The sequence below is a fragment of the Mobula hypostoma genome, chromosome 3 (assembly GCF_963921235.1).
Source record: "Mobula hypostoma chromosome 3, sMobHyp1.1, whole genome shotgun sequence".
Classification (NCBI taxonomy): domain Eukaryota; kingdom Metazoa; phylum Chordata; class Chondrichthyes; order Myliobatiformes; family Myliobatidae; genus Mobula; species Mobula hypostoma.
Genome location: NC_086099.1, coordinates 104,075,683 through 104,096,334, shown reverse-complemented (window position 1 = coordinate 104,096,334; position 20,652 = coordinate 104,075,683). Strand labels below are relative to the sequence as shown.

Sequence of the window (20,652 nt, the reverse complement as noted above, 5' to 3'; positions counted from 1 at the left end):
CGAGCACAATGAACAGTTGTTGCTGCAGCAAATATTCCAGCAAAAGCCTTATTACAGCACATAATAACCTGGTCAGATCTTGCAATATTGTCCAACTTATCCCACACCATTCTCTACACAAATATTTTTGCTCGCATATAAACCCACTATCTATACATAATGTATCCTATCACTTGTGTGTGGGACTGGTAGAGACATTGGAGAAGTGTTAAATAAACTCCAGAGAATAATTGAGTATAATACTTGAGGTTTAAACGTTTAATTGAGTAAGCTTATTCAATGGTAGGATATATCATGTTTCAGAGATCAGGCTCTATTCTATATTCACATCTGCACAAAACTGCCTGACTTGCTGAGTTCCTCCAGTATTTTGTGTGTGCTTTTGAGAATATTGTAATGTAGTTGTCATCGGGTATAGAATGGCTTGAGGACTAGACATTATTCTATACAGCAAAGACTGCATATCCTGAAGGTATAAGTAAACACATACTCAAGACTCCTGGAGCTATAAAACAGCAGCTTCAGCATCGCAATAAGCCTATCTATGAGCTGAGTATGATTTGGGATCCCCGAAAACTTAATCTCAGTGCTGAGGTGTGCAGGGATTTAGAATGTGAACACTGAGGATGGATAAGTTTTAAGAATGATTCCAGGTCTGGGACCAATGCAGCAACATACTGATTCTTCAGACAAAGTGTGGATTGTATCAAATGTTGGAAATATCTATGTATTTTCCAAACCTGCAACATTAAAGAGCTGGGAGACATGCTGCAACATGAAGATTTTGAATGGGAGAGCAATTTCCCGGAAATCGTAGGTACAAACTCCATCTTGTAGTGAGCATGCTGTCCTGAACTGCAGACCTTCCAAACCTGTGAGAATAAGGCCCAGAACTGGAATTTGAAAGCTAGAAAGCAAACAATTGGTTCATTTGCACCATTAACTTTGCTAAAAGTGAATTATTCATTTCTTCCTGAAAATAAACAAATCAATCTTCAAATTAGTCCAACAGAATCAACAGCTATATTGATAGATAATCCTATTACAGCTCTGAAGCACACACATGCTGAAATGTAAAGCTACAGAAGTGAAAGTAGATCTGAGCTGGGAGCAGGAAATCCCCTGCTTCAGGATGTCAGTGTTTGGCAGAGTTCCCTGCATGAGATTATGCAAATTGGAGAAGAGTGTCCCAATAAATAGAAGCTCACTGAATGGTTTCAGCATGTCTTGATTCAGCAGAGAACAGCTGCATTGAACAGAAGATCCGTCTGCTGTACAAAGTGGAAGATGGACAGAACAGCCACTGTGACCATCGTCATCCTCCTTCTGTGTGCCATTGCTGCACAGGGTACGTTGAGATATCTGAACTGGAGTTTTATTCAAGTGATGTACCTATTTTGTGGTTCTTGTATTGTTTACAATGTAGAAAGGAATGAAAGTGAGAAATATTTAAATATCTGTAACTGTAAATTGCATCAACATCAGATGTATATAAGATTAATTCATGCAGCTTTCCTGCAACATTTGACAGTGAGATGTGCAAGCTCCTGTCTGGTGATGCTTTGATGAAGCAAAAACACTGGTGGAGTATCAGCAAGTTTTACAGGTTTTGTTCTCCTTGAAGCAACAATGAAATCTGAGTGAATATAATCTTTCCTCAGGTGTTCCGATCCCAGGAGGACAAGGACGGTGCCATTGCATTCGGATCAGCTTTGATATTATTCATCCGAAGTCCATCAGGAGCTTGAAATACATTCCCAAAGGATCCCACTGTGAGAGAGCAGAGATAATGTGAGTAAAGCAGCCAGATTATCAACTTTAACTTCATTCCTTTACTGATGTTTATTTCATTATTTCAAGAGAAGACATACTGTTTCTGTGAATTAAATTTTGAATGATACTGTCTTTTCGCAGTGTCACCCTGAAAAATGAGACGAAAGTGTGTGTGGATCCTGATGCCAGGTGGTTGCAGGCTCTCATAACAGCCATGAAAGGTCAGTGTTTGGTGCTTGTCAAAATTTTACTCTTAAGCTGCTAAGTAACGTAGATGTAAAGAATTGTTTTTGCTGTGTGACTCTGGCCCTTCATAGTGGAGGGAGCTGTCTGCTCCTCACTGTCATTCCAACCGTAACCTGGAATGACAGCAAACTCAATCGCCATGCTTGCTGTCAGAGCTGAGCCTCTCACATTATTAATGTTCCTTGGAACTGTGGTAGGGACCAGGAAGTAGAGATTGGGTCACCATAAAGCTATTAATTGCAGAACTGATGTCTGAAACTGTTTATCACACCTTTTAATTCCAGCTGAGATTAATGAATGACGAATGATTTATCGTCTATCCAGTGATGTTTAGAATAAAATATTAAATAATGATTTTTACCATTGTTTGCAGCCATAGAATAGGGGCAGTTGGGTGAATAAATTATTGGCGTGCCAGTTGCACAGAATGTTTTGTCCTGGATGGTCTCCAGCATCTTGGTGTTGGAGCTACAGACAGTGTTTACTTTCTGGAAGAGGGGTTCCCTGCAATGGGGTCTATGGATCCCTTGCTTAATGATGGTGTTCACTCTCTAGAACAGGGGTTCACAACACGAAGTCCATAGCACAATAAAAGGTGGGAAGTCCTGCTCTAGATTTTTTCCTTGTAAAGAGATGATAGGATGGTAAATGGGTGTCAGAAAGTGATTCAACTCAGATCAATGCAGTAGATAATGAACTGTTGATGCCAGGGAAGTCAGCAATGGTACATCACATGCCTGCATGGTGTAACTTTGTGAGAAATTAGAAATGAACTTGAACACAGTACGATGCAGTTTGGTTTATACCTTTTGCAATATCAATGAGGTACGAGCAAGTTTCCAAGGCATCTTTTTGTGGAAAGTCAGTTTGAAAACTCATTTAACGCTGTTGCTTGAGATACTACATACTGAAAATCTGTGGATAATGATACAAATTATTCAATAATTTTACAGGTGGGAAACAACACAAATCAAAAAACTGAAGCAGCGAAATGAGCGAATGAATTCCATCTCTAGATTATCCGATGGGGAAAGATGGAAGCTCAGCCCTGGGTGTTGACTCTGTGATATCACCATCCAGTGTCTCCTCTTCATTGTCTTCGGAGAGTGATCTTGCTCTTCCTCCCTGTCACAGGACATTTTTTTTACCTGGACACACGACCTGTTTGCATTTGAGGACACCATCTGATGTTTGTGTTACATTTTGTGAAAATCGTAGGGTTCTTGTGCAATTTCTGGTAATTAAAGTAGATTCTGGACATGTGACCTTGTGGAAAAGTGTAAATGAGACTGGAGTCATTTGCTAAAATATAATATTAGCTATCGGGTTAGGAGATGATGGTGGTATTAAACTAAGATGGTGGATGAATCTCCATGACTACAGAGTTAAAATGATCTCAGTCCGCAAGAAAAGCCAGTGATGGGTGGTGGACTGTGCTCTCTGCCATCCCTGAAATTAAAGCAGGTGGATCCATGGGATTGTTTCCAACAATTCCCACTCCTACCTTCCCCTTTCCTGCTTAAATTATTTCGGAAATGGTGATATACTGATGGCAGTACATCGGACGAAAAGTGTTCTAATTTGAATGAAACATTCTTCTATAGAAATAACAGTAAAAATGTCTGAAATCACCTTGTGCCTTTTTACTGCAAGTTTTTGACAGTTGATATTTTCATGAAAATATGGTTTTTTTTGTAAAGCGTCAGATTTTAGAATCTATCTAGAATCTGTTGAAGTAAACTCTCCACTGATGTAATTTTTCTGTAAAATATCTACATTTTAGAAGATAGTGCTGCTAATAGTCTGATAATCACTGGATGAAATAAAAGTTTTAAGTAAGAATAAACTTTAAATGTGGATGGAAATATTTTGTCTTGAGGGAACTTTTACTGACTGGATTCAGTTTATTATCCATCAAAGCTGGACTTTTCTTATATGTGAATAAATTTGTTGAATATTGCTCAAATGTATTTAAGAAATTACAATAAATTGTATTTCTAAAAAAGAATTCGTTGTCAGTGGTTCTGAATCTTCAGTATATGGTCCTGTGTTTCTTCATTTAATAAATGAACTAATTAAAGAATGAAGAGCAGTGGGTCCTCAGCCAAATCTGCACAATGGCTGTGGGGAATTTTAGCGGGTTTCAAAAATTTCAGCTTAAATTTAATGTTTTGTATTCGGAGAATTAAGATAATGGGTGATATTTTCAAGGGATAATTATCATAAGCACAATGTACAATGTATATAGTGCTGTATAGCTGAGCTCAAGTTTGCCTCATGACACTTTAAATATTTGCATACAACGCCTGAAATGCCGGTAAATTGAAATCGCTGAACTCATCTTGGTTAAAACACACTGAGATAGTTGAGACATTTAGTCAACTGCACAGATGAAGGGCACAGATTAGTACAATGTCACTGAATTGTTGAATCGTTGAGACAGAAGATTCTTTGTCAGGGCAATTGACATACCTGTCATTGTAACTTAACACAGACAAACTGGATCTGCAGTGCAATTAACATCAGACCAGAAACTGAAATTTTGGGCTTGAAGAATTATAAGGTAGCCAGGAGGAGATTAAGACTGGATTTTGGAGAGCCAGAAAAGGACATGAGAAGACCTTGGTGAGTAAGATTAAGGAAAACATCAGCTCATTCTACATGTACTGTATGTGAAGAACCAGAGGATGATTAGCTTGAGTTATGAGCGTCAGAGATAAAAGTGGAAACATACTTTTATTTGAAGGATCAGGGGAGGTCCTCAATGAGTACTTTGTTTCACCATTCACCAACGGGAGGGAGCTTCACAAATGTGTGGTTATCATTGAACAGGCTGTGACATGTCAACATTAAGAAAGAGGATGTGTAGAACTCTTGAGAAACATTCGGATAGGTAATTCCCTGTGACTGAACGAGGTTTACCCCTGGTACTGAGAGAGCAACAGAAGAGATTGCTGCACCTTTAGTGATGATCTTTGCATTCTTACTGTTCACAATAGTAGTACCAGAAGATTGGAGGTGTACAAATATTATTTCTTTGTTCAAGTAAGGTAATTTGGATAAATCTCGGAATGATAGATCTGTGAATCTTATGCCATTGGTGGGTAAATGATTGGAGAGAAGTCTTTGAGACAGGATTTACATTTGGAGAAGCATAGACTTGATCAGGGATAGTCAGTGTGAGTTTGGAAAGGACAGATTGAATTTTGCAAGGAAATGAGCATACAATTTGATTAAGACAGAGCTGTGGATGTGGTGTATATGGCTTTTAGTAAGGTATTTGAGAAGGCTCCCAATAGCATGCTCACTCGAAAATTCAGGAGGCCTCATGGATACAGAATTGGCTTGCCCACAGAAGGCAGAGGGTGGTAGATGGAGCATATTCTGCCTGCAGGTTGGTATCCAGAGGTGTTTCACAGTGATCTGTTATGAGAGCCTTGTTCTCTGTGATATTTAGAAATGACTTGGATGAGTAAGTAGTTGGACAGCTTAGTAAGTTTCTAGGTGTTGCAAGGGTTGGCGATGTTGTGGATAGTGTAGAAGGTTGCCGTAGGTTATAATGGGAAATTGAAGGATGCATAAGTGGGAGATGGAGTTTAATCTGGAAAAGCGTGAAGTGATACATTTTGTGAGTTTGGACTTGAAGGCCAGGTACAGGGTTAATGGCAGAATTCGTAGCAGTATGGAGGAACAAAGAGATTGTGGGGTCCATGTATGTATATCTTTCAAAAATGATGTGCAGATTGGTAAAGTGTTTGAGAACGCCATGATGTTTTGCCTTTCAGAAGTTGAGTAACAGAGTTGAAGAGTTACAAGATAATTTTGCATTTCTGGACAACTCTGATTAGACCACACTTAAAATATTGTGAAAATAAAAGCTAACAACAGGAATTCTGCAGATGCTGGAAATTCAAGCAACATACATCAAAGTTGCTGGTGAACGCAGCAGGCCAAGCAGCATCTATAGGAAGAGGTGCAGTCGACGTTTCAGGCCGAGACCCCTCGTCAGGACTAACTGAAGGAAGAGTGAGTAAGGGATTTGAAAGCTGGAGGGGGAGGGGGAGATGCAAAATGATAGGAGAAGACAGGAGGGGGAGGGATAGAGCCGAGAGCTGGACAGGTGATAGGCAAAAGGGGATACGAGAGGATCATGGGACAGGAGGTCCGGGAAGAAAGACAAGGAGCGGGGGGTGACCAAGAGGATGGGCAAGAGGTATATTCAGAGGGACAGAGGGAGAAAAAGGAGAGTGAGAGAAAGAATGTGTGCATAAAAATGAGTAACAGATGGGATACGATGGGGAGGTGGGGCCTTAGTGGAAGTTAGAGAAGTCGATGTTCATGCCATCAGGTTGGAAGCTACCCAGACGGAATATAAGGTGTTGTTCCTCCAACCTGAGTGTGGATCCATCTTTACAGTAGAGGAGGCCGTGGATAGACATGTCAGAATGGGAATGGGACATGGAATTAAAATGTGTAGCCACTGGGAGATCCTGCTTTCTCTGGCGGACAGAGCGTAGATTTTCAGCAAAGCGGTCTCCCAGTCTGCGTCGGGTCTCACCAATATATAAAAGGCCACATCGGGAGCACCGGACGCAGTATATCACCCCAGTCGACTCACAGGTGAAGTGATGCCTCACCTGGAAGGACTTAAAATATTGTGCTCATTTCTGATTGCCTCATTGTAGTGAGGACGGGGAAGCTTCAGAGAGGTTGCAGAGGAGATGGGCTGGATCAGACATCATGTATTATGAGGAAAGGTTGAGCAAGCTTGGGTTTTCCTCTTTGGAAGTAGGAGGGCGAGAGTTGACTTTACAGCAGTGTAAACAATGGTGAGAGACATTAACAGAGTGAACATTCAGTGTCCTTTTCCCAGGAAGTAAATGATGTATATGAGAGGACTAAATTTTAAGGTGATTAGAGTAAAGTATAGGTGCAGGTCAGAGCTACGTTTTTTGTACAGAGATAGATGGCTGCATGAAACGAGGTGCCGGGGTGGTGTTGAAGGCAGATATATTAAAGACATTTATGATAGGCACGTGGATGGAAGAAAAATGGAAGACAATGTGTGAGGAAAGCATTGGAGTGATTTTGGAGGAAGTTAAAATGTCGACACAACATCATGAGCAAAATGGCTTGTATTGTGGTGTACTGTTATATGTTCTATGTTCTATGTGAGAAAACTGAAGTTGGCATCAAGAATAGCTCAAGTGTCAGGATGGACCATTAAATGTTACATTTCTTCTTGCTAATTCACAGGTTATCACTAATTGTTAATCCCAACTGTCCCTTAAACTCAATGGCTCATTAACAGGAGGGTGAATAACAGGAAAAGGAATTAAACCCATGTGTGTGTGCTTGTGTGTGTGTGTGTGTGTGTGTGTGTGTGTGTGTGTGTGTGTGTGTCTGTGTGTGTGTGTGTGTGTGTGTGTGTGTGTGCCCACGTGTGGAAACATACTTGATCATATTGTGTTTGAACATCTTCCCTCTTACGTGTGAGCATTAATTCCAGTGTGGAAGAACTCACTTTGTAGTTGACTCCCTTCGCACTATATCAAGAACTTGCTGTGTGAAGCCCATGTGCTAGCTGATGTTCAATTGCTCATTCACTTGATTTAGACTGTGTACACCAATAGACCGGATTGTAAGAGTCTGCAGAGGCCGTTGTTTCAGCCTGGCCCATCACGGGCATCTGCCCACCCACCATCAAGAACACCTTCTAAATACGTTTTGTCCAGGATACAGAGTCTATCATTCAGGATGTCCAACATTAGTGGCGTGACCTCTTCTTCTGACTATAATCAGGGAGGAGGCATAGGAACCTAAAGATAAACTCTCAGTGTTTTAGAGCACCTTCTTCCCCTCCGCCATCAGATTTCTGAATGGTCCGTGAATTGTTCCTGGGCACAAGGGTCTGGAATATTGATGTATTGATGTGGTCTAGATACAAAAGTGTCTCTTTATTCAGGCTCAACCGTATATGGGATGTCCTTACCTACCTAAACTACTGCCAGTAGCCATCAACCCCAAACTGAGTGTGTACCTGGTATCCGGAGTGGGAACCTGAAAGAATAATTTTCTGAATGAAGTCGAACATTTGGAAACTCTAACCATAGAAAACCATAGAAACCATAGAAACTACGGCCCAGAAACAGGCCTTTTGGCCCTTCTTCGCTGTGCCAAACTATTTTCTACCAAGTCCCACCGACCTGCACATGGACCATATCCCTCCATACACCTCCCATCCATGTATCTGTCCAATTTATTCTTAAATGTTAATAAAGAGCCCGCATTTACCACCTCATCTGGCAGCTCATTCCATGCTCCCACCACTCTCTGTGTGAAGAAGCCCCCACTAATATTCCCTTTAAACTTTTCCCCCCTCACCCTTAACCCATGTTACCTGGTTTTTTTCTCCCCTTGCCTCAGTGGAAAAAGCCTGCTTGCATTCGCTCTATCTATACCCATCATAATTTTATATACCTCTATCAAATCTCCCCTCATTCTTCTACGCTCCAGGGAATAAAGTCCTAACCTATTCAACCTTTCTCTGTAACTGAGTTTCTCAAGTCCTGGCAACATCCTTGTAAAGCTTCTCTGCACTCTTTCAACCTTATTTATATCCTTCCTGTAATTTGGTGACCAAATCTGAACACAATACTCCAGATTCAGCCTCACCAATGCCTTATACAACCTCATCATAACATTCCAGCTCTTATAGTCAATACTTTGATTAATAAAGACCAATGTGCCAAAAGCTCTCTTTACGACCCTATCTACTTGTGACGCCACTTTTAGGGAATTTTGTATCTGTATTCCCAGATCCTTCTGTTCTACTGCACTCCTCAGTGCCTTACCATTAACCCTGTATGTTCTACCTTGGTTTGAACTTCCAACGTGCAATATCTCACACTTGTCTGTATTAAACTCCATCTGCCATTTTTCAGCCCATTTTTCCAGCTGGTCCAAGTCCCTCTGCAGGCTCTGAAAACCATTCTCACTGTCTACTACACCTCCAATCTTTGTATCATCAGCAAATTTGCTGATCCAATTTACCATATTATCATCCAGATCATTGATATAGATGGCAAATAACAATGGACCCAGCACTGATCCCTGTGGCACACCACTAGTCACAGGCCTCCACTCAGAGAAGCAATTCTCTACCACCACTCTTTGGCTTCTTCCATTGAGCCAACGTCTAATCCAATTTACCACCTCTCCATGTATACCGAGCGACTGAATTTTCCTAACTAACCTCCCATGTGGGACCTTGTCAAAGGCCTTACTGAAATCCATGTAGACAATATCCACTGCCTTCCCTTCATCCACTTTGCTGGTAACCTCCTCGAAAACCTCCAATACATTGGTCAAACATGACCTACCACGCACAAAGCCATGTTGACTCTCCCTAATAAGTCCCTGTCTATCCAAATGCTTGTAGATTCTGTCTCTTAGTACTCCCTCCAATAACCTACCTACTACCGACGTTAAACTCACCGGCCTATAACTTCCCGGATTACTTTTCGATCCTTTTTCAAACAACGGAACAACATGAGCCACTCTCCAATCCTCTGGCACCTCACCCGTAGACAGCGACATTTTAAATATTTCTCCCAGGGCCCCCACAATTTCAACACTAGTCTCCTTCAAGGTCCGAGGGAACACTCTGACAGGTCCCGGGGATTTATCCACTTTAATTTTCCTCAAGGCAGCAAGCACCTCCTCCTTTTCAATCTGTACAGTTTCCATGATCTCACTACTTGTTTCCCTTAATTCCATAGTCTTCATTCAGTTTCCTTAGTAAGTACAGACGCAAAAAATCTCCCCCATTTCCTTTGGTTCTGCACATAACCGACCACTCTGATCTTCAAGAGGACCAACTTTATCCCTTACAAACCTTTTGCTCTTAATATACCTGCAAAAGCTCTTTGGATTTTCCTTCACTTTGACTGCCAAGGCAACCTCATGTCTTCTTTTAGCCCTCCTGATTACTTTCTTAATTAAGTATTTTCTTGCACTTCTTATACTCCTCAAGCACCTGATTTACTCCCTGTTTCCGATACATTTCATACAACTCCCTCTTCTTCTTTATCAAAGTTGCAATATCCCTTGAGAACCAAGGTTCCTTATTTCTATTCAATTTGCCTTTAATCCTGACAGGAACATACAAACTCTGCACTCTCAAAATTTCCCCTTTGAAGGCTTTCCACCTACCAATCACATCTTTGCCAGAGAACAACCTGTCCCAATCCACGCTTTTTAGATCCTTTCTCATTTCTTCAAATTTGGCCTTCTTCCAGTTCAGAACTTCAACCCTAGGACCAGATCTATCCTTGTCCATGATCAAATTGAAACTTATGGTGTTATGATCACTAGAACCAAAATGCTCCCCTACACAGACTTCCGTCACTTGTCCTAACTCGTTTCCTGACAGGAGATCCAATATTGCATCCCCTCTAGTTGGTCCCTCAATATATTGATTTAGAAAACTTTCCGGAACACATTTTACAAACTCTAAATCATCTAGACCCCTAACAGTATGGGAGTATGGGAGTTTGCCCCTAACATCGCAAATCCTATCACACTTGACACTGGAATGGACGTCAGTGTGTCAGTGAAATCTGACGGACTGAGGATGGATATGTACTGTCTCTTTTTTACAGTATGTGCGGTTAAGCAAAGTCAGGATCAGAATTTAATCTGCTTTGGCCACCAATGCTGAGAAAATCAATTCACTTTTGTATTCCTCACATAGTTCAGTTTAAATCTACTTGGAGACTGATTACACTGGGTCCACCTCTGCAACCTGGGCAAAGTAGCTAGGTGGTATTGAAAGAGCTGCATCAAAACATAACTTTGGAAATTATTGGATGCAACAGCCAAAGAAAGGGAAGCAGTTTCTGACATTGAATATATTGCTAGTGTTGTACAGGAATCTCGTGGTTGTCAAGTGCAGGTTTTCTGGAAAAAAAACACGTGCCCCTGTGTTGAATTTTAGACGTGCTGATTAATTTGTTGATTTTCATGAACTACTGATATGGGTGAATTTAATATATTAACAATTCATTTTACCAGTGCAGTAGAAGTTGGCTCCTGGCCTTGTACCTCCCGTGGAACTCATTATCTTTGTTAATGGAGAACGGTAAAAAATATTATACACACGTAAGACAGATTGCTTCTGTTTACTCCAACATGCTTATAACATGGCTGATCTGAGAATAGTCTTTTTGTTTGTTGTGATATATTTCAAATGATTTAAGCAAACAGGTGCAAGTGTAGACTTCAATGTATAGAACATCATGAAGCATAAAACAAGCTGATTTCCTGGAAATCACGTGGTCTCACAAACACTGGCTGCAATCTGTGCTGCAGTTCTGAATTTCACTGATGTTTGTACTTTCCCCAGGGGAAGGAGTCAACACGGCTCCAGGCTCCACAATTCACAAATCTGGGAACTAAAACTTGAACCAGCTCCAGAAAGCCCTGAAGCTGATGTTTCGTCACTCTCGGACAACGAGCACAATGAACAGTTGTTGCTGCAGCAAATATTCCAGCAAAAGCCTTATTACAGCACATAATAACCTGGTCAGATCTTGCAATATTGTCCAACTTATCCCACACCATTCTCTGCACAAATATTTCTGCTCGCATATAAACCCACTATCTATACATAATGTATCCTATCACTTGTGTGTGGGACTGGTAGAGACATTGGAGAAGTGTTAAATAAATTCCAGAGAATAATTGAGTATAATACTTGAGGTTTAAATGTTTAATTGAGTAAGCTTATTCAATGGTAGGATATATCATGTTTTAGAGATCAGGCTCTATTCTATATTCACATCTGCACAAAACTGCCTGACTTGCTGAGTTCCTCCAGTATTTTGTGTGTGCTTTTGAGAATATTGTAATGTAGTTGTCATCAGGTATAGAATGGCTTGAGGACTAGACATTATTCTATACAGCAAAGACTGCATATCCTGAAGGTATAAGTAAACACATACTCAAGACTCCTGGAGCTGAAAAACAGCAGCTTCAGCATCGCAATAAGCCTATCTATGAGCTGAGTATGATTTGGGATCCCCGACAACTTTAATCTCAGTGCTGAGGTGTGCAGGGATTTAAAATGTGAACACTGAGGATGGATAAGTTTTAAGAATGATTCCAGGTCTGGGACCAATGCAGCAACATGCTGATTCTTCAGACAAAGTGTGGATTGTATCCAATGTTGGAAATATCTATGTATTTTCCAAACCTGCAACATTAAAGAGCTGGGAGACATGCTGCAACATGAAGATTTTGAATGGGAGAGCAATTTCCTGGAAATCGCAGGTATAAACTCCATCTTGTAGTGAGCATGCTGTCCTGAACTGCAGACTTTCAAAACCTGTGAGAATAAGGCCCAGAAATGGAATTTGATAGCTAGAAAGCAAACAATTGGTTCATTTGCACCATTAACTTTGCTAAAAGTGAATTATTCATTTCTTCCTGAAAATAAACAAATCAATCTTCAAATTAGTCCAACAGAATCAACAGCTATATTGATAGATAATCCTATTACAGCTCTGAAGCACACACATGCTGAAATGTAAAGCTACAGAAGTGAAAGTAGATCTGAGCTGGGAGCAGGAAATCCCCTGCTTCAGGACGTCAGTGTTTGGCAGAGTTCCCTGCATGAGATTATGCAAATTGGAGAAGAGTGTCCCAATAAATAGAAGCTCACTGAATGGTTTCAGCATGTCTTGATTCAGCAGAGAACAGCTGCATTGAACAGAAGATCCGTCTGCTGTACAAAGTGGAAGATGGACAGAACAGCCACTGTGACCATCGTCATCCTCCTTCTGTGTGCCATTGCTGCACAGGGTATGTTGAGATATCTGAACTGGAGTTTTATTCAAGTGATGTATATATTTTGTGGTTCTTGTATTGTTTACAATGTAGAAAGGAATGAAAGTGAGAAATATTTAAATATCTGTAACTGTAAATTGCATCAGCATCAGATTTATATAAGATTAATTCATGCAGCTTTCCTGCAACATTTGATAGTGAGATGTGCAAGCTCCTGTCTGGTGATGCTTTGATGAAGCAAAAGCACTGGTGGAGTATCAGCAAGTTTTACAGGCTTTGTTCTCCTTGAAACAACAATGAAATCTGAGTGAATATAATCTTTCCTCAGGTGTTCCGATCCCAGGAGCACAAGGACGGTGCCATTGCATTCGAACCAGCTTTGATATTATTCATCCGACGTCCATCAGGAGCTTGAAATACATTCCCAAAGGATCCCACTGTGACAGAGCAGAGATAATGTGAGTAAAGCAGCCAGATTATCAACTTTAACTTCATTCCTTTTCTGATGTTTATTTCATAAACTGTGCACCTCAAGAGAAGACATACTGTTTCTGTGAATTAAATTTTGAATGATACTGTCTTTTCGCAGTGTCACCCTGAAAAATGAGACGAAAGTGTGTGTGGATCCTGATGCCAGGTGGTTGCAGGCTCTCATAACAGCCATGAAAGGTCAGTGTTTGGTGCTTGTCAAAATTTTACTCTTAAGCTGCTAAGTAACGTAGATGTAAAGATTGTTTTTGCTGTGTGACTCTGGCCCTTCATAGTGGAGGGAGCTGTCTGCTCCTCACTGTCGTTCCTGCCGTAACCTGGAATGACAGCAAACTCATTCGCCATGTTTGCTGTCAGAGCTGAGCCTCTCACATTATTAATGTTCCTTGGAACTGTGGTAGGGACCAGGAAGTAGAGATTGGGTCACCATAAAGCTATTAATTGCTGAACTGATGTCTGATACTGTTTATCACACCTTTTAATTCCAGCTGAGATTAATGAATGAAGAATGATTTATCGTCTAAACAGTGATGTTTAGACTAAAATATTAAATAATGATTTTCACCATTGGTTGCAGCCATAGAATAGGGGAATTTGGGTGAATAAATTATTGGGGTGCCAGTTGCACAGAATGCTTTGTCCTGGATGGTCTCCAGCATCTTGGAGTTGGAGCTATAGACAGTGTTTACTGTCTAGAACAGGGGTTCACAACATGAAGTCCATAGCACAATAAAAGGTGGGAAGGCCTGCTCTAGAATTTTTCCTTGTAAAGAGATGATAGGATGGTAAATGGATGCCAGAAAGTGATTCAACTCAGATCAATACAGTGGATAATGAACTGTTGATGCCAGGGAAGTCAGCAATGGTACATCACATGCCTGCATGGTGTAACTTTGTGAGAAGTTTGAAATGAACTTGAACACAGTACGATGCAGTTTGGTTTATACCTTTTGCAATATCAATGAGGTATGAGCAAGTTTCCAAGGCATCTTTTTGTGGAAAGTCGGTTTGAAAACTCATTTAATTCTGTTGCTTGAGATACTATATGCTGAAAATCTGTGGGTAATGATACAAATTATTCAATAATTTTACAGGTGGGAAACAACACAAATCAAAAAACTGAAGCTGCAAACTGAGCGAATGAATTCCATCTCTAGATTATCCGATGGGGAAAGATGGAAGCTCAGCCCTGGGTGTTGACTCTGTGATATCACCATCCAGTATTAGCTATCGGGTTGGGAGATGATGTTGGTATTAAACTAAGATGGTGGATGAATCTCCATGACTACAGAGTTAAAATGATCTCAGTCCGCAAGAAAAGCCAGTGATGGGTGGTGGACTGTGCTCTCTGCCATTCCTGAAATTAAAGCAGGTGGACACATCGGATTGTTTACAACAATTCCCGCTCCTACCTTCCCCTTTCCTGCTTAAATCGTTCGGAAATGGTGATATACTGATGGCAGTACATTGGACCAAAAGTGTTCTAATTTGAATGAAACATTCTTCTATAGAAATAACAGTAAAAATGTCTGAAATCACCTTGTGCCTTTTTACTGCAAGTTTTTGACAGTTGATATTATCATGAAAATATGGTGTTTTTTTGTAAAGCGTCAGATTTTAGAATCTATCTAGAATCTGTTGAAGTAAACTCTCCACTGATGCAATTTTTCTGTAAAATATCTGCATTTTAGAAGATAGTGCTGCTAATAGTCTAATAATCACTGGATGAAATAAAAGTTTTAAGTAAGAATAAACTTTATATGTGGATGGAAATATTTTGTCTTGAGGGAACTTTTACTGACTGGATTCAGTTTATTATCCATCAAAGCTGGACTTTTGTTATATGTGAATGAATTTGTTGAACATTCCTCAAATGTATTTAAGAAATTAGAATAAATTGTATTTCTAAAAAAGAATTCGTTGTCAGTTGTTCTGAATCTTCAGTATATGGTCCTGTCTTTCTTCGTTTAATAAATGAACTAATTAAAGAATGAAGAGCAGTGGGTCCTCAGCCAAATCTGCACAATGGCTGTGGGGAATTTTAGCGGGTTTTAAAAATTTCAGCTTAAATTTAATGTTTTGTATTCGGAGAATTAAGATAATGGGTAATATTTTCAAGGGATAATTATCATAAGCACAATGTACAATGTATATAGTGCTATATAGTTGAGCTCAAGTTTGCCTCATGACTCTTTAAATATTTGCATACAACGCCTGAAATGCCGGTAAATTGAAATCGCTGAACTCATCTTGGTTAAAACACACTGAGATAGTTGTGACATTTAGTCAACTGCACAGATGAAGGGCACAGATTAGTACAATGTCACGGAATTGTTGAATCGTTGAGACAGAAGATTCTTTGTCAGGGCAATTGACATACCTGTCATTGTAACTTAACACAGACAAACTGGATCTGCAGTGCAATTAACATCAGACCAGAAACTGAAATTTTGAGCTTAAAGAATTATAAAGTAGCCAGGAGGAGATTAAGACTAGATTTTGGAGAGCCAGAAAAGGACATGAGATGACCTTGGTGAGTAAGATTAAGGAAAACATCAGCTCATTCTACATGTACTGTATGTGAAGAACCAGAGGATGATTAGCTGGAGTTATGAGCGTCAGAGATAAAAGTGGAAACATACTTTTATTTGAAGGATCAGGGGAGGTCCTCAATGAATACTTTGTTTCACCATTCACCAACGGGAGGGAGCTTCACAAATGTGTGGTTATCATTGAACAGGCTGCGACATGTCAACATTAAGAAAGAGGATGTGTAGAACTCTTGAGAAACATTGGGATAGATAATTCCCTGTGACTGAACGAGGTTTACCCCGGGTACTGAGAGAGCAAGAGAAGAGATTGCTGCACCTTTAGTGATGATCTTTGCATTCTTACTGTTCACAATAGTAGTACCAGAGGATTGGAGGTGGACTAATATTATTTCTTTGTTCAAGTAAGGTAATTTGGATAAACCTCGGAATGATAGATCTGTGAATCTTATGCCATTGGTGGGAAAATGATTGGAGAGAAGTCTTTGAGACAGGACTTACATTTGGAGAAGCATAGACTTGATCAGGGATAGTCAGTGTGAGTTTGCAAAGGACAGATCATGTCTCATAAGCCTGACTGAATTCTGCAAGGAAATGAGCATACAATTTGATTAAGACAGAGCAGTGGATGTGGTGTATATGGCTTTTAGTAAGGTATTTGAGAAGGCTCGCAATAGCATGCTCACTTGGAAAGTCAGGAGGCATGGGATGCACGGAGAACTGCCCTCATGGATACAGAATTGGCTTGCCCACAGAAGGCAGAGGGTGGTAGTAGATGGAGCATATTCTGCCTGCAGGTTGGTATCCAGAGGTGTTTCACAGTGATCTGTTATGAGAGCCTTGTTCTTTGTGATATTTATAAATGACTTGGATGAGTAAGTAGTTGGACTGCTTAGTAAGTTTCTAGGTGTTGCAAGTGTTGGCGATGTTGTGGATAGTGTGGAAGGTTGTCGTCGGTTATAATGGGAAACTGAAGGATGCATAAGTGGGAGATGGAGTTTAATCTGGAAAAGTGTGAAGTGATACACTTTGTGAGTTTGAACTTGAAGGCCAGGTACAGGGTTAATGGCAGAATTCGTAGCAGTGTGGAGGAACAAAGAGATTGTGGGGTCCATGTATGTATATCTTCAAAAATGATGTGCAGATTGGTGAAGTGTTTGAGAACGCCATGATGTTTTGCCTTTCAGAAGTTGAATAACAGAGTTGAAGAGTTACAAGATAATTTTGCATTTCTGGACAACTCTGATTAGACCATACTTAAAATATTGTGCTCATTTCTGATTGCCTCATTGTAGTGAGGACGGGGAAGCTTCAGAGAGGTTGCAGAGGAGATGGGCTGGATTAGACATCATGTATTATGAGGAAAGGTTGAGCAAGCTTGGGTTTTCCTCTTTGGAAGTAGGAGGGCGAGAGTTGACTTTACAGCAGTGTAAACAATGGTGAGAGACATTAACAGCGTGAACATTTAGTGCCCTTTTCCCAGGAAGTAAATGATGTATATGAGAGGACTAAATTTTAAGGTGATTAGAGTAAAGTATAGGTGCAGGTCAGAGCTACGTTTTTTGTACAGAGATTGATGGCTGCATGAAACGAGGTGCTGGGGTGGTGTTGAAGGCAGATATATTAAAGATGTTAATGATAGGCACGTGGATGGAAGAAAAATGGAAGACAATGTGTGAGGAAAGCACTGGAGTGATTTTGGAGGAAGTTAAAATGTCGACACAACATCATGAGCCAAATGGCTTGTATTGTGTTGTATTGTTTTATGTTCTATGTTCTACGTCAGAAAACTGAAGTTGGCATCAAGAATAGCTCAAGTGTCAGCATTGTCCATTAAATGTCATGATTCTTATTGCTAATTCACAGGTTATCACTAATTGTTAATCCCAACTGTCCCTTAAACTCAATGGCTCATTAACAGGAGGGTGGATAACAGGAAAAGGAATTAATCCCATGTGTGTGTGTGTGTGTGTGTGTGTGTGTGTGTGTGTGTGTATGCGTGTGTGTGTGTGTGTGTGTGTGTGTGTGTGTGTGTGTGTGTGTGTGTGTGCCCACGTGTGGAAACATACTTGATCATATTGTGTTTGAACATCTTCCCTCTTACGTGTGAGCATTAATTCCAGTTTTGAAGAACTCACTTTGTAGTTGTCCCCCTTCGCACTATATCAAGAACTTGCTGTGTGAAGCCCATGTGCTAGCTGATGTTCAATTGCTCATTCACATGAATTAGACTGTGTACACCAATAGACCGGATTGTAAGAGTCTGCAGAGGTCGTTGTTTGAGCCTGGGCCATCACGGATATCTGCCGACCCACCATCGAGAACACCTTCTAAATACGTTTTGTCCAGGATACAGAGTCTATCATTCAGGATGTCCAACATTAGTGGCGTGACCTCTTCTTCTGACTATAATCAGGGAGGAGGCATAGGAACCTAAAGATAAACTCTCATTGTTTTAGAGCACCTTCTTCCCCTCCGCCATCAGATTTCTGAATGGTCCGTGAATTGTTCCTGGGCACAAGGATCTGGAATATTGATGTATTGATGTGGTCTAGATACAAAAGTGTCTCTTTATTCAGGCTCAACCGTACATGGGAGGTCCTTACCTACCTAAACTACTGCCAGTAGCCATCAACCCCAAACTGAGTGTGAACATGGTGTGACAAGAATACACATAGATTAAGATGTAGCTGTCCTGGGCTGGCACCAGTGGATTCAGCAGTTGGTCTGCCACCTGTCTTCAGGAGAGAGAGAGATAAGGAAAACAATGAGGCAGCATTTGGAGATGTGTAATGAAGGGACGGGAGAGAGAGTAACAGAAGGAGAGAGCTGTCAAGAGCGGCTCACCCTTTGAACCCCGAACTGTTTGAAGTGATGGACAGGCGATACCCCAGCACGGGGATAAAAAGGGACAGGTTCGCTAAGGCGACACACACACAACTCTCGAGGTAACAAGACCCTGAAAGCGGTGTGTTTCTCACAAGTCGGTGGGAAGTACCGGGCCATAAACGCACTGGGTTGAAAGGCACGATCGGTGGGAACCTGGTGTGTGCCCACCCTTGCCTGGGTGCCAGGTTCAGCACAGGGAAACGATCGTATCTGGAAACGGAGGGGTCACAGAGGGTGACCTCAGATGACATCACAAAGGACTCGCCCGAAACCTGACTGCGAAGGTCTGTGTGTGGAAGCCTTGAATATTCATTCGTTTTGCTCTCTCTCTCCTTCCCCCCCACTGTCCATCGCCACGGCAGCGATTACTGCGAACTGAACTGAACTAAATTGAACTGAACTTTGCGTCATTTTGAAACTGGTCATCTACCCCTAGACAACGATAGCGCTTCATTGATCCTGTTATCTTAATTCTGTGTGCATGTGTGTTTATCATTGCTGAACTGTTGCATTTATTATCCGTTTGATTAGAGTACTGTGTTGCTTGTTTCTTTAATAAAACTTTCTTAGTTCTAGTAATCCAGACTCCAACTGAGTGATCCATTTCTGCCGGTTTGGCAACCCAGTTACGGGGTACGTAACATAAGTGGGGGCTCGTCCGCGATTTTGAACGCTAAATTTGGGACGGAGTAAATTGATTGGGTCAAAATTCCCGAAAGAAAGAAAAGACAAACAACAGAAATGGAGGCTGAGGAATTTATAAAGGCGCTGAACTTGGAGGCATTAGAGGATGCCAGGAAATCGGAATTGGTAGCTGTGGCCAAACGGTTGAATCTTGCTAAGGGGAAGTCGACAATGAGGAGAGAGGAGATACACAGAGCTATCGTAGAGCACTATGTATCTAAAGGTGTGTTTCCCCAAGGTGAGCTGGGGGTGGTGTCTATTGAAAAACCTGCTGGAGACGCGTTACAGGTGCAGCTTGAAAAACTGAGACTCGAGCACGAGTTCCGGGTACGGCAGTTAGAACACGAAGAGAAGCAGTTAGAAAGGCAGGAGAGAGAGTTAGAAAGGCGGGAGAAAGAGAAAGAGTTAGAAAGGCAGGAGAGAGAGAGAGAGACAGACAGTTGGAGCGAGAAGAGAGAGAGAGGCAGAGGGAAAGGGAATTTGAGCTGGAGAAGTTAAAGATAAGGTCCGAGCAGGGGCCCGTGCCGAACCAAGGTGGAGGGTTCCGGGCGACCCAGGAGGTTAGGCTGGTTCCGTCATTTGACGATACCAACATGGATCGGTACTTTCTCCATTTCGAAAAAGTTGCTACAAGTCAGGACTGGTTGAGGGATAAGTGGGTTGTTTTACTTCAGAGTGTACTGAAAGGGAAAGCCCAACAAGCTTACTCGGCTTTGTCCGCGGAAGATGCCCAGAGGTATGAGGTGGTGAAAGAGGCCATCCTCAGGATTTATGAGTTGTTCCTGGAGGCATACCGGCAGAGGTTCCGGAATGCGAGGAAGAAGTGGGACCGCACGTATTTAGAGTTTGCCCGTGAGATGCAGACATATTGTGAGCGTTGGTGCACCTCGAAGGGGGTAGAGGGGGATTATGACAGACTGCTACAGCTGATCCTGATTGAGCAGTTTAAGGGTTGTGTCCCTGAGGGTATGAGACCCTACCTAGATGAGAAAGAGGCAACCACGTTAGCCGCAACTGCTAAGTTAGCGGATGAGTATGCGTTGACGCATAAAATGAAGTTTTCCCCGAGTAAAGCCTACCAGAAGGGTAGTCAGGACGGCGGGGAGAGTCGGCCAGAAAAGTCAGAAAGTAAGCCGGGGGCTAGTGAGAAGGATAAGGTAGACCGGGAGCAGTC

At 41.4% G+C, this 20,652-nt stretch overlaps 2 protein-coding genes across 2 annotated transcripts; both read left to right on the top strand.

Annotated features, from left to right (window-relative positions):
* The first annotated feature begins 1,251 nt into the window (after positions 1 to 1,251).
* On the top strand, positions 1,252 to 3,936 carry LOC134343498 (interleukin-8-like). Its single transcript, XM_063042218.1, has 4 exons — positions 1,252 to 1,348; positions 1,662 to 1,791; positions 1,915 to 1,994; positions 2,973 to 3,936. The coding sequence occupies exons 1-4, from the start codon at positions 1,288 to 1,290 to the stop codon at positions 2,999 to 3,001; spliced, it is 300 nt and encodes a 99-aa protein (XP_062898288.1). The 5' UTR covers positions 1,252 to 1,287; the 3' UTR covers positions 3,002 to 3,936.
* An 8,842-nt stretch (positions 3,937 to 12,778) lies between these two features.
* On the top strand, positions 12,779 to 15,178 carry LOC134343497 (interleukin-8-like). Its single transcript, XM_063042217.1, has 4 exons — positions 12,779 to 12,882; positions 13,196 to 13,325; positions 13,457 to 13,536; positions 14,451 to 15,178. The coding sequence occupies exons 1-4, from the start codon at positions 12,822 to 12,824 to the stop codon at positions 14,477 to 14,479; spliced, it is 300 nt and encodes a 99-aa protein (XP_062898287.1). The 5' UTR covers positions 12,779 to 12,821; the 3' UTR covers positions 14,480 to 15,178.
* The last annotated feature ends 5,474 nt before the right edge of the window (positions 15,179 to 20,652 follow it).

Coding starts and splice junctions, on each gene's coding strand:
- LOC134343498 (XM_063042218.1), top strand. CDS start 1,288: ATGGACAGAACAGCCACTGTGACCATCGTCATCCTCCTTCTGTGTGCC. Junction 1,349..1,661: donor GTGTGCCATTGCTGCACAGG/GTACGTTGAGAT, acceptor ATCTTTCCTCAG/GTGTTCCGATCCCAGGAGGA. Junction 1,995..2,972: donor TCTCATAACAGCCATGAAAG/GTCAGTGTTTGG, acceptor ATAATTTTACAG/GTGGGAAACAACACAAATCA.
- LOC134343497 (XM_063042217.1), top strand. CDS start 12,822: ATGGACAGAACAGCCACTGTGACCATCGTCATCCTCCTTCTGTGTGCC. Junction 12,883..13,195: donor GTGTGCCATTGCTGCACAGG/GTATGTTGAGAT, acceptor ATCTTTCCTCAG/GTGTTCCGATCCCAGGAGCA. Junction 13,326..13,456: donor TGTGACAGAGCAGAGATAAT/GTGAGTAAAGCA, acceptor GTCTTTTCGCAG/TGTCACCCTGAAAAATGAGA.